General features: G+C 40.0%; 2 protein-coding genes across 3 annotated transcripts; one reads left to right on the top strand and one right to left on the bottom strand.

Moving 5' to 3' along the window:
* Positions 1–839: 839 nt before the first annotated feature.
* On the top strand, positions 840–6,029 carry bco1 (beta-carotene oxygenase 1). The gene is made up of 11 exons (XM_030757009.1): positions 840–930; positions 1,012–1,140; positions 1,226–1,355; positions 2,546–2,693; positions 2,784–2,934; positions 3,047–3,261; positions 3,416–3,673; positions 3,745–3,850; positions 3,966–4,054; positions 5,368–5,479; positions 5,633–6,029. The coding sequence occupies exons 1-11, from the start codon at positions 840–842 to the stop codon at positions 5,785–5,787; spliced, it is 1,584 nt and encodes a 527-aa protein (XP_030612869.1). The 3' UTR covers positions 5,788–6,029.
* Positions 6,030–8,130: 2,101 nt separating this feature from the next.
* Positions 8,131–13,132, bottom strand: pkia (cAMP-dependent protein kinase inhibitor alpha). 2 transcript variants are annotated; one of them, XM_030757298.1, is made up of 3 exons: positions 13,021–13,132; positions 10,531–10,708; positions 8,131–10,102 (listed from the first exon to the last, which is right to left on the bottom strand). In XM_030757298.1, the coding sequence occupies exons 2-3, from the start codon at positions 10,679–10,681 to the stop codon at positions 10,026–10,028; spliced, it is 228 nt and encodes a 75-aa protein (XP_030613158.1). In that variant the 5' UTR covers positions 10,682–10,708; positions 13,021–13,132; the 3' UTR covers positions 8,131–10,025. The 2 variants fall into 2 exon arrangements, with proteins under 2 accessions (XP_030613158.1, XP_030613159.1); XM_030757299.1 differs by having other exon boundaries at positions 10,531–10,739; positions 13,021–13,121.
* Between the last annotated feature and the right edge of the window lie 1,046 nt (positions 13,133–14,178).

The following is a 14,178-nucleotide window of genomic DNA, read 5'->3' as shown; positions in this document are numbered from 1 at the left end:
CGGTTGGATCACACCACATGGGACTGCCTTTGCTCCCCACGTGCACCAATGAGCCATGACCCTGTCGCTGGTTCACTGCTGTTCCTTGGACCACTTTTGATAGATACTGACGTCTGCAGACCGAGAACACCCCACAAGATTTGGATTTGGCCCTCGTCAAACTTGTTCAAATCCTTACACTTGCCCATTTTTCCTGCTTCTAAAACATCAACTTTGAGGGCAAAATGTTCACTCACTCCCTAATATATCAGACCCAGCAACAGCTGCCATGATGAAGAGACAATCAGTGTTATTCACTTCACCAGTCAGTGGTGATAATGTTATGCTGGATCGGTATATACAGTCAACATGCTACTCAGTGATGCCAGATACTAGAATCTAGGTCACCAGATAAGGGAAATAACATCTAGGGCATAGTGAATTCATATGATAATTCCCTGCAGCAGTGTCGCTCCATAGGTTCAATCCCAAATAATCCTAAATGTGTGATTTACTATGTCTATATCGAAGTTGATCTAAACCACAGAAACTCTGATCAATAAAATAGATCGGCCAGTTATTTAGTCTGGTCACAGAAGGGGCTGCAGGGCTGAGGACTAAGAGCATTATCTGTTTTGTTGAACTAGGGAAACTAGGGGAAAGGATAACAGCAAATAGGTCATTAAGGTGAATTTTTTTGGTGTAAGGTACTGATGTTTATTATTTCTCTGAATCGTCCACAGAGGAAGGTGATTGCCGTAGAGACAGATAAGATAATGTGTTCTTTTCCAACACCCCCACTAAAACAAAAGGGAGTGGTTTGTGTTCCCACAGTATTTAACCCACTCTCACACTTCTGCATGCTCCACACGGTTTTGTCAGCAAACATGTCTCAAGACTTTGCTAAGAATGCAACAGAGAGGCCAGAGCCTTTTAAAGCAGAAGTTAAAGGTGGGTCAGGTTTTACACTATTGCATTGCCAACAAATCGACAAACTTAAACTGACTCTGTGAAGATTTAATTTCAAATTAGGGAACATTCCCACCTGGCTGCAAGGAACACTCCTGCGGAATGGCCCTGGCATCTTCTCCGTGGGGGAGACCAGCTACAACCACTGGTTTGATGGGATGGCCATAATGAACAGTTTCACCTTCAAAGATGGTTGGTACAGCAATATTTAACATTGCAGACAGCTGCGAATCTGTTACTTGATGCAAAACAAGGAGAAATGTCTGTTTTCTTGCAGGTGAAATGACCCACAGAAGCAGATTCCTTAGAAGTGACACCTATAAAGCCAATATGGGAGCAAACAGAATTGTTGTGTCTGAAATGGGGACAATGGCCTTTCCAGACCCAAGCAAGAACTTCATTTTCAAGTGAGCATAATCTTAATTTTGTTCAGACAGTTGCATGTTTGATATATTTAATATACTGTCACAAAATAACTCTAGTAGTCTTAGTTTGTTATTCTTTATGAGAGGTTGCAATATTTATTTGGTGTTATACTGTAGGAATTTTCCCTGCTAAATAATAACTAAACACTGATATCCAGATTTGCTAGAATTAGACTGTTTTTATTTTGTTTCCCAGTGTGCCTAATGTAATGTACCGCAATATTTTTGAATTGTAAAGAAAAGTGTATTGTACTGCTTTATAGAATATAAACTTTGCAGTACAGCACTGCCAGCTGTTTGGTTTCTAGTTCAATGTTATTTTAGCGCTCCTACTGTAATCTCCATAGGCTATACAGTACCAGTCAAAAGTTAGGACACACGGTATATCATTGTAAAATTATAATTGCATGTCTTCAGCTCTAAGTGATGAGCTTTGTCTGAGACATTTGCAGAAATGCTGCTGTTTTCTATCATTTAACAACTCTGAAGATAAACACAGGCTGAACGTGATTAATGCCTGCAGAAGTCCGAGTGATGGAAGCCCATTTCTGACATTTTTCTCAGTCACACAAACACTAGAAGCCACATTAGGTATCAAAAGAAAAGTGTAAATATAAAATAACTATCATAACATTTTCTAAGTAAAGGGTTTAAACAGTTTATTTATATTTCTGTGAGTCTTGTGTCTGTGAGTCTTATTTTTATTAGTCTGTGAGTATCGTACCATGAAAAATGTACAGTAGTTTTTGTGGTTTTTTGTAATTTTACAGTAGTTTGTTACATGTATAGCTGTTTTTTTTTTTTAATATTCTATTGCTACATAAGCAATAACATGTGCCCCAACACCATGTAGTGTTACAGTTGTAAGGGACTCCAACTTTTTTAGACTCTGCCACACTGAAATGCGTATAACACAAACATTTACAGGAAATAAGATTTCCTTCTATTCTGTTAAAAAGCCACAACAGGTAAATCCACATATTTATCTTGGCACAGATTTTTACTCCGGATGCTCTTCCTGGCACAATCCTCCCAGGGGTTTGTGTCCCCTCCCAGCCTTGAACTGGAGATGTCCCACATTAAGCAAATGCGTTAACCTCTGCGCTATGGAGATGGTCTCTTTCTCTTATAAATATCACTCTGAAAAACCCCCCAAACCTTTTACTTTTCAGGGCAATTACCTTTCTCAACCACACAGTGCCCGATTTCACTGACAATGGCGCAAGCAATTTCATCAAATATGGAAACGATTATTATGCCACTTCTGAAACCAACTACATCAACAAGATCGATCCCGTGACCCTGGAAACTCAGGAGAAGGTAACACTATCAGTTATCCTTGAGGTTTGCTAACTCAAAACCAAGAAAGTCTTTACTTCAGACTTGATATATTTCTAATATCTCACACAGGTGGACTACTTGAAGTACCTGCCTGTAAACCTGGCTTCGTGCCACCCGCACTATGACAAAGAGGGCAATGCCTACAACATTGGAACCAGTATAGCAGCAAAGGGCAAAACTAAATACACACTGTTCAAAGTTCCTGCTGTCTCAGACAAAGGTCTCACAATGATTCATATGTGTTATAGATTACGCCTTGAAACTCAGCAGCACTGCCGTGGTACATAAATACAGGTTTCATTTTTTTTGTTTGTTTATTTGTCACCTTTTAGACAAAGGCATCCCTGCACTGAAGAATGTACAGGTGATCTGCTCAGTTCCCTGCCGCTCCCTTCTCATGCCGAGCTATTATCATAGCTTTGGCATGACAGATAACTACATGATCTTTGTCGAGCTGCCTTTTAAGCTGGATATCCTTAAGATGACCACTGCCTATATGAGGGGAGTCAGCTGGGCAAGCTGCCTGAAGTTCTGCCCTGAAGAAAACGTAAGGAGTTGCCTTAGTCGGATAAAGCTTGTGGATTAGGAAACCAGATGTATAGATGTTCTACACTTTAGAAAAAAAATATTAAAATGGGATTGATTTCAGACCTTATGTTTAAGATGGCTCTGTTTCTACCTAATCTTTATCTCTCCATCAGACTCTCATCCACTTGATAGACAGAAAGAGCGGAAAAGAGGTCGAGACAAAGTATTACACCGGAGCAATGGTCATCTACCACCACGTGAATGCTTTCGAGGATGATGGTCACGTGATCTTTGATGTCATTGCCTACAGAGACAACAGCCTCTATGATATGTTCTACTTGAGCAACTTGCAGGAAAAATCCGAGTTTGATGACAAAAGATACTCCAAGCCAACTTACAAGAGATTTGCGCTTCCCATCCACTGTGACAAGGTGAGGTTGTATATACATATATATAAAGACAGTCCTAACCTCAAGCTTCACATTTTGACTGCACTCTGCAGGGCGTTGCAGTAGGAGACAACCTGGTGAAACTCAAGTACACAACAGCCAGCGCTGTGAAGGAGAAAGAAGGGAAACTCATGTGCCAAGCAGAGGTGCTCTGTGAAGGTAAAACCAACGCCACTCAAAAACACACTTAAATCAAATCTTTTCTTTTATTGCTGTTTGTCATTTATCCAGCAAAAAAAAAAAGGAGCAAAAACTGTGATTTGATTTCCATCAGGCTTGGAATTGCCCCAAATCAATTATGACATCAATGGCAAGAGGCACCAGTTTGTCTATGGGAGCTACGTCGGGGAATCTGCAGAAGTGGTGGGAACATCCGTCTTTGAGATTTCTTACGTTCTTATAAAGATCATTTGCCAAGTGAGACCTTTAACTTCCAGAATTGTGAAGAATAGCGATTTAAATTTTTAGGGAAGCAGGCTATTCCTGAAAGTATTGTTTTACAGAAGTAGGGGGAAAAAAAAAAACGATAGTACTGAGAATACCCATTTGGTGCAAAATGCAGTAGTAAAACTTTTGTTAAAGTGTGAATGACAAATTGCCCCATAAAAGAACAATCCCCTTCATGACCTTTTTGGGTACACAAGCACATCAAGGTATCAGGAACAATGGAAATGAGACTTCAAGGTGCTCATCCTCCGCTAAGAGGCATAAAGCGTGTAAAGAGGAAGGCATAAAAGGAAATATTTTGTATTAGACAATTATAAATATATATATATATTTTATTAGTCCTCACTAGACATTAAATTCCAATAACAGGAAGAGATCTTAGGCTTCTCCTTGAATTGTCAATGATGTATGAACATGGGTTTTTCATAAACTCATGGTTAATAAAGTAGATTATGTCAAGTAAAAAAAAATGGAGGGATCTTAACAAGAGGCAGTATATGAAAACTCCCTCGTCATGTACAAAGAGGTGACAAAGGACAAAAACATTATGAAGCATCTTGGTCAGGTGTTAGGCTACCATGTGCTGCCAGAACAGTTTGAATGCTCCTCTGCGACAATTCCTCAAGTTTCTGGAAATCTTTTGGAAGAATGGAACGGCACTCTCAGTGGTCTGTGGGCCAAAGTGGGTCAAGATTTAGTGACTATTAAAGCCAAAGCATGCGATACAGGAAGTGTTTATCCTTGTATAGTTGGGGGCACTGCCATCCTGAAAATAGAGATCACAGAATAAAGGTGATCCCTCAGAATGACTTTGTTTTGATTTGCATTGAAGATGCCAGAAAAAAATGCCACCCTCAGCATAACAGAACCATCGCACTCTGTTACGCTGAGGACGCAAACATTCAGATTTTTCCTTTAATTTGTCACACATTTGTGGTATGGATGTAGGTAGCCCCTGTGGCTAACACTTAATAGGCTCATATAGGATGTACAGAATATTCCCTTGGAACACTGTCCTTGAAAAGCGCAGCAGTCTCATGTGATATGAGAATTTTATTGATTTTTTCCACATGCATTATATGCACACAGAACAAAGTACTGAGCAGACTGATAAGCCCTTCATGCCATGTTCTGTATTTATATTTCTGCATCTGTAAATAATTTATGGCCTGCGTGAGTTCTTTGTTGAGTGTCTTTCAAGTGTTTTGCCCTTCTCTGTTCATTGGCAGGTGGCAAAATTTGACACAGAAAGCAAAAAAATGGTGTGCTGGAGCGAAGACAAGTGCAGGTCATCAGAGCCCGTGTTCATCCCCAGACCGAACGGAGAGTCAGAGGATGACGGTATGTGGCATACAAAGATGTGACATACGCTTCTATTTATGAGCCGGAGTCGATAAGGTGGTCTTGAAAGATTAGACAAGATCCTTCACTTATCTTTACCTGTAATCTGTGTTTTCATAAATGTGATTCAATAACTGCCTTCTCCATTTGTAGGTGTGGTCCTGACATCAGTCATCAACGCCGCACCAGGCCAGTCGAGCTTCATCCTGATTCTTGATGGGAGAACGTTCAAGGAAGTAGCACGGGCCTATGTGAACACTGAGCTGAACAAGGACATGCATGGATTATTTATCCCACATGGCAAATAAAGAAAATAAAAAAAACCTGTGCCAAAATGACATATGTGGCACACGCATGTATCTGAACACTTTGAGATATGATTTCACGGAGAGCCTCAACTACTGATTTTGCCACTTTAAGCTGTTTCATTATACCCTGTATTATCACTGGTTTATGGTATATAGTTAACCTTGTCATGTATTGCAATGTTCTCAGATGTATTCTCATTTTTTTAGTTCAATGATATTATAAGAATAAAGCCAACCAATGTTCCATATTTGTGAGAACAGTTATGCTTACACAGCTCGCTCAGAGACCTTGTGCGTCAAGGTCTCCGAGCAAATACGCCCTCGATGACCTCTTGTCACTTGTTTCTTATGATACAGAAATACCAGATAAGGTACTGAAAGAGTAAAGTCCATTCAATTGACTGCAGGGTTATAGGTACACATCCTCATTATTCATGAAACATGACTGTGTTTTAATGCTGCGCACACACGTTCCCTTGTTGCAGGCCAATAATCATTCACATTAATGAACAATAATCATTCTCAACAGTTGCTGTTTCATTGCAGCGACAACTCAGATGCATTATTGCAGCTACTATTCATCTACACCTACATTAATAGTCATGTAAAGCAGTAAAAATTATATAATAAGAACTAATATAATAAGAACTATATGATGTGACTCAGTTTAGTTACACTAAATGTGTCCATGTGGTTTTGAGTGCGGTGAATGAAACATTACTGTGTGTCTGTAATCAGTGTTTATTGCCTAGCACTGTCTTAATCAGAATCTAATCATGAACACAAACATAGTTGTCTGTTTTTCCCTACAGTGTGCGGGTCTATTATTGGAGAGCACCAGTTCCTTCGTGTGGGCCAAACAACATATCGTTTCCATCAAATTGACCTGAAGTCACAGTTAAGGACCTCAGGGACTTATATTTACATTATCTATTGCATCATTCCACATGATTTGATATCATTTACAAAACTGCCCAGTGGTAGCGCCTTTCTGTTGCTGAAGAGCATATATTAAGTTGACCACCAGGGGGAGACAGAGACTTGGCTTATTCAGCCCTCTCTGAGGATTAAATTCATTTGTCTTGACACTTTGTCATGAATTCACTGGGGAAATTTAATTGCACATCAAAACTAACCAAATTGACAAAATCAAATGTGAGGACATTATATAGTAACGCCTTTGATAACACAGTGACATGACTCATTAGTGAACTCTGTAAAATACTGAAAATAACTGTAGGAAATATAACATGAGCTGGAGTGCTTTAGGTCATCTATATTGCAACAGTACCGGTCATTAAAATCACACCACACTGGTCTAAAAGTACAAGTTACCTTAGATGCACTATAAAAATGCCACTAACTCCCTTTAACAGGTTAAAACTAGTAGGGAACTAAACTCTTCTGCAAAGAGAATTGCAAAACTGACAGGCAGTCTGCCAGTCCAAACAATATTCATCCTAACACACACCTTATGAACAGGAATTTACACATACACTACACATACTCTAACCACATTTATACACTTGAGTGCTATCAGCAGTGCAATGTCCAAATCTTAAATAGAAAATGTTTAAAAATGTTTAAATATCCACTATAAACCAAATCACACACACACACGCTCACTTGGGTATAATACATGGCAGTGCTCTGTTGTATTGTGGGAGAACCACTTAATGCGTGTAGATACCTTACATGTAAGGAGAGAACTCCAGCCTCCATGGTCATCACAAGCTAGGCTGAACACATTTCCTTGGACCCTTCATAGACAGTTAGGGGGAAATTATGATTGTGAAAATTAAAGTATAAGATGTATAGTATAGTAAAGGTCAAATTGCACTTTCAGATCAATCGGCAACTATTTACAATGCCATGAATAAGTACAGCGTATCACAAAAGTGAGCACACCCCTCACATGTCTGCATATATTTAAGTATATCTTTTCATGGGACAACACTGACAAAATGACACTTTGACACAATGAGCAGTAGTCTGTGTGCAGCTGATATAACAGTCTTCATGTAGAGCAACAATTCATCTTTTAAGGTCCTCAGAGGGTTCTTTGCCATGTTGGAACTTTCAGTGACCAGTATGAGAGAGTGTGAGAGCTGTACTACAAAATTGAACACACCTGCTCCCTATGCACACCTGAGACCTAGTAACACTAACGAGTCACATGACATTTTGGGGGGGAAATGACGAGCAGTGCTCAATTTGGACATTTACGGGTGTAGTCTCTTAGGGGTGCACTCACTTTTGTTGCCGCTGGTTTAGACATTAATGGCTGTATACTGAGTTATTTTGAGGGAAGAATACATTCACACTGTTATATCAGCTGCACACAGACTACTTTTCATTGTGTCAAAGTGTCATTTTGTCAGTGTTGTCCCATGAAAAGATATACTTAAATATCTGCAGAAATGTGAGAGGTTTTGTGATACACTGTATTTCCCCCTCTCTGATTTCTTAGCTTTTTGCATATTTGTCACATGTTCAGATCATCAAACAAATTTTAATACTAGACAAAATAACCTGAGTAAATACAAAATGCAGTTTTTAAAATGATGATTTCATTTATTAAGGTGGAAAAAGTTATCCAAACCTACCTGGCCATGTGTAAAAAAGTAATTGCCCCGAAACCTAATAACTGGTTGTAATCAAGCATTTGTGATAACTGGCAATGAATCTGTCATGTCTCTGCTGAGACATTTTTGCTAAATTATTTTGGTGTGACGATTTTTTTGGTTTTTTATTTTGGTTGGCGTGATGATCTTTTTATGAAATGCTGTTAGTTTTATGCCAGATGTAACGGGACTCAAACCTTCCAAAAAGTTCAGGCTTTGTCTCGTCAGTCCACAGAATGTTTTCCCAAAAGTCTTCATCAAGATTTGGCAAATATGAGACGAGCCTTTGTGTTCTTTTTGGTCAGCAGAGGTTTTCTCCTTGACTCCTCGATGCGCTCTTGGAGTCATTTTGGTCGGTCTGTTCTGTTTTCTCCATTTGTGGATAATTGTGTCTGGAGCTTGAAAAAAAGGTGACTGCACTTCTTTAAGTTTCTTGAAGACACTTCATCTCTCATCCGAGAGGCTTCTTCAGTTCTCGAGAACTCTAGAAGCCAGTGACTTTGTTTCTCAGCTGTTCTTGAGTTGCTTTACATTGTAGCATGATGTGTTGCTTTTTGAGATCTTTTAGCCTGCTTCGCTTTGTCAGGCAGGTTCTATTTAAGGGGTTTCTTGATTCAACAGGTTTGGCAGTAATCAGGTCTGGGTGTGACTAGTGAAATTGAACTCAGCTTTCCAAAAAAATGTGGTTCATCACAGTTAATTTGTGATTTTATAATGGGGGCAATGCTTTTTTTTTCACACAGGACCAGGTAGGTTTGGAAGGTTTTGGATCCCTTAATAAATAAATTATCATTAAAAAAATGCATTTTGGATTTACTCAGGATATCTTTGTTTAATATTAAAATTTGTTTGAAGACAAATATGCAAAAAACTAAGAAATCAGGAAGGTGGCAAAAACATTTTCATGACACTGTGTGTAAAAAAGAAATAAAAATGTTACACTGAATATTTGAGATTACTGACACATATTAAATTTGGAAATCATAGAAAGGTCCATGAAGGTAAATTGAGTTTAAAAATGATCAATGGTTTTCCGTGCACGTGTGCAGGAGTTGAGGCAGGAAGAGTGGATGTCCAGTCGCTGTCCTTGGTTCTGTGTTTCAGCCGCATCAGTGGTGATTAATTCAAGGCGACGGGGAGAGGGGAAGACAAGTTTTAATTCTGTGGCAACACTTAAGGCTGCCCTAAAAACCTTCACTGGCCTCTCTTCCTCTCCTTCCATTCCACTCTGAACCACTCACAGTCAAAGTGGGCTGGTTTGGGTTGTTGACATCATGCTTAGTTCACCTTAAATTGCATCCAATCTGATATCAGCAGCCTTGGACAAAAGGCAGCAAAGGAAGGAGGCTTTTTAAGGAAATTGGAACAAACCCAATTAAGAGAGAGAGAGAGAGAGAGAGAGAGAGAGAGAGAGAGAGAGAGAGAGAGAGAGAGAGAGGCTGTGCTGTGGTTGCCATAGCGATGACTTCCTGATGGCAGGATAGTGGCAGTACAGGATTTTGCTGTTCACAGTCATCAAATGCAACTGGCCAGTCAGAAGCTTAACATACAGGGATCAGATAGACTAAAAGAAGTGGCTGTTTGAGTCCACGAATGTCTTCTGGCCCGATGCACTTAGCTTCCCTCAGCTTGAGTCTCCTCTTCTTTAGCTGGAGAGTCCTGGCTTTTCTCAGCATCTTCTCCCTCAGCACCTGACAAACAGTGAAGAAAGAGGACAGTGGGACAGTCACTTTCATGCATAAGAAAATACTTGTGTAGTCAGTGACGCAAATGAGGTCTGTTGAATCATCAAAAGGAAAGTCATCATGATCACAACACGGCAAGAAGTCATCAAGGTAGAGCTAGAAGTATCAACTCATAGCAGCTCTGGACCAAAAGAATATACATAGGTAAACTGAACTGAGGAGCTCTGTTAACAATTTCAAAACACTTTGCAGAATAAAGCTATGACCATTATAACATATTTAAAACAGATGCATTCCAGATATATATTTAGGCCACAAAAAAACACTCTAGATTAACTCAAGTCTTGAAATTACATCTACTTTCCACTCTATTGTTGGACAATTTAATAATGTCACCATCAAAATATGTTCCCATTCTTCATGATGTTGCTCACCTGACTTGTTGATGTTGAGTTGTGCCAGACTCTGTGACAGGTCAGTGGTGCCCGGCGCTCCAGAAGATTCTGGGATGTCATGGATGGCATTCCTGCGTCCGGATCGTCGAGAGGCGATGAAGTCCTCATAGGTCGCCTCCACATCCGTCATCGCTGACACACCTCACCATAGCAGGGCCTGGCGCACACAGCAGCACACACTGACACACCTTCTCAAGTTGCACAGGTGCACACGGACACAGGGACACGCAGATAAATCAATCTGCACTGCATTTATGGAAAGATCGCTGAAATTCTCTTAAGCTGCTTTACACAATGGAAACATTATTTTCTGTTGACAAGAAGAACGTAACACGACAAGCTACGCAAGCACTCTCTGAATACATCCCTCCCTCTGCTTATCTTATGACCTAATCCCCGCTTAATCTATTTTAATCTCAGCCTAGGGTACGGGCAACACCACTGACACACAGGAGACAAATTCTGTGGAGGGAATGCTGAGGAAAGGGATGGGAAATATAAACAGACAAACTGATGCAGCACAGTAACCAAAAAGCACACTTTAAGAGGTAATTAAAGCAGAAGCAGAAAAGTACTGTCACATCACTTGGAGTAAGCATGGAGCACGATGGGAGCTGTGTTGCCCCAGAGATTCAGGTTAAATCCTCCTGCTTATATTCCAGCCCTTTGTAGCAATCTGCCTGGCTGAGGCTGTCCTTCAGCACTGAGCAGATTCAGGCTTTGTTCAGGCATCACATACACTTGAGCACACAAAAAGGGGATGGATTGGCTTTCCCCAGGTCAAATACAGGATTTTTAATTTATATCAAATTTACAAAAATAGATACATTAAAAAAACTGCCTCGCTCTCACATCCATTTGTGGCTATTTCCAGAGCAAGCTGTGATGGACCTTGGCTATTTTTGGAAGCCTCCTCTGTCATCGTCTGGGTACCCTCCCACTCAGCTGTCATTCTCAAAATGGTGTCAAGATGGGCAAGACCCGACAGATGTTGTCCATGTACAATTGACAGACTGAACATGTGGCAGCAAGAGATATAAGATGACTGTTCTCTAACAGAAAAATTGAGAATTAGGGAACTATATGATGCTCATACATATAACTTTCCAGGTTTCTTAGTAAAAAAAAGAAGAAGTCTCATTATGTAAATGGCTATTTTAGTTTTACATGTAAATGTCTCTGGATTACAGCTAAAGCCAAATAAGATATAAAATTCTCGCCCACACCTTTTAATAAAGAACCTGTCTTATGATTCTGGCACCTAATGAAAATAAGTGAATCTAATTTGGATTCATTATCATTACCAGTTCTGTAAGTGCAGGTCAATGCAGTCATTTTATACTGAAGCTGTTTTTATTTGAAGCTAGAAGTTGACGGGACATCCTGCCATGTGTTTCCCACACTCATATTCTATGAAATATTAATTGCCAGTTTACATAATTTAGTCAGACTGTTGTTCCCATGAATTAGAACATCAGCAACTCGGCTGTGTCTCTGTGTGTGTGTGTGTGTGTGTGTGTGTGTGTGTGTGTGTGTGTGTGTGTGTGTGTGTGTGTGTGTGTGTGTGTGTGTATCCTGCCCTTGCAGCAGCGGTTTTACTCCCATGTGGGAACTAGAGCTCAGCTGGTCGGGACACCAATATATATAGCACAGACTCCAAACAAATGATCAAATCTCTGAATAATACAACAGGACAGGCCTCTCTGTCTTTGACTGTGAAGTGTGTGTGTGCGTGTGTGTGCGACGGTTTCATTTGTTATGCTGCCAAACAGAATATTAGCAGTGATAAAGGGAGTCCATGAACGAGTCCCAGAAACTTATGCCAGAGTTATTCTAGGTGGCCTGGACATACCTGGGACTGATGCCAGTGGTCTCACTTACCTCACATGCACAAACAGACATGCAATACTCCAACATCACCATGCCAGGTGCAAAGGTAAACTATTTATCGTTAACCACAGATTCGCCAGCAGCTGTCAGCACCTTCCCTATGACAGTTTACAAATGCTGTACTGTTATCGCCACAGCTCATACATAATTAAGGCTATCTTAGTTATTTCAAACTTCATCGTGAGTCTGTATGAGTTGGTCATCACTCCACAAAAAGCTTTATAAGAGTATCACCATAATAGCAATCTCTCACCTACTAAAGGCTAAGTGGAGGCGCTGCAGCGCACGGTCGCGCGCACTTGCATCCTACATAATAAAACTCGTATTTTGTAAAGATCTATAACCTTTACATACAGACATGAGCTTAACGTTGCAGGAGAATACCATCTACCTGTTTAAAATATTTCATTAGTAAATCAACGGTCATCCGTCTTTCTTTGATGACAAAGACCCCCACGGAGCCAGGTCAGTGCCAACAAACGCAGCCTGCATGATATTAACGTTGCACATGCATTTACGAGGTTTGCGCACTTTGCACCTGCAGTTATTATTCTCATTATGATCAGTAAGGTATGCTACCTGTTTGGGATAAATCGCTTCCGAATATTCGCAGGGGTCAGTCACATCGGCTTGCCATTTCGGTATTCCCCACTGCGCTCATGAAAGCGAATTTAACAACGTCAAGCAAATCACAGAGGAAAACTACTTCCGAGTATTGGTTTCAAAATAAAACCGCATTATTTTGAAAGTTTTTTTTTTCTTACCAGCTATTTCAACTACACTCCATGTAGTTTTTAAAACACATAAATAAATACATAATGCATGTATAGAATTACTACTACGCACACTTGCATCACTTGAACCACATTCATTAATTAATATGTGGCATAGTAAGGTTAGATAAGGTTAGATTAAGAACGGGATAATGGGTAGGGTTTGGCAAAGAGTAACATATATCCATTATCCTATTATTTATTAAGTGATAAAAAGGCAGCTGCGTGTGTGTGAGTTCACACAGAAGTGAGTCAGTGTAAAAACAAGGTTCTTTTTGTGATGAAGGCACACGTTTACTATGCCCTCCTAGCATCCGTCTATGAATCACTCCATTCAGATGACACATGTTGTCAGCATGGCAAACAGGGAACTTCCGAGTGTTTGGTCTGAGGAAGCGTTTCAGCTGACAAAGGCAGCAAGGGAGCACACTGGCTTCGTTGTTTGGGAGTTATAAAGACAGTCCTCTTTAAAAGAGGGCTATCCCCAAACCAGGTTAAAATACAAGGTAAAGTCACGAGCCTGTTTATTGACTGACACAGCTTTGCATTTTTTTTTAATTCATAGTTTTAAATTGTGCTTTTTGTACCATCTAATAACACTCAGCTTTTTATTTATTTTTATAGCTAAAAAAATAAAACTTTTTTCCCATTAACACCAAAATTTTCCAGATTCCAGCGAAAATGAGGCAACCCAACCTCCAAACCACATTAGAAAATATTTAATGGCATGGTTGGGAGTAATACTGGAAACATGACACAGGTTCCCTCCCACGCTCCACCTGCTGTCCAAAATACACACTGCATTAATCCTAAACAATGCAGTAACAACCAATCAAATACTCGGATATTCGCCCATCCAGCGGCATCGGACAAGCCAGTTGCTATTGGTAGCCAAAGATCAGTAGCGTCAAGACAGTTGCCATCTATTAGCAATTGGAACACTATTATAACGTCCCAGGGGCAG

This window comes from Archocentrus centrarchus, chromosome 20 (assembly GCF_007364275.1).
Source record: "Archocentrus centrarchus isolate MPI-CPG fArcCen1 chromosome 20, fArcCen1, whole genome shotgun sequence".
Lineage (NCBI taxonomy): Eukaryota > Metazoa > Chordata > Actinopteri > Cichliformes > Cichlidae > Archocentrus > Archocentrus centrarchus.
The sequence above is the reverse complement of the archived record's forward strand: the minus strand, read 5'-3'. Positions and strand labels throughout refer to the sequence as shown.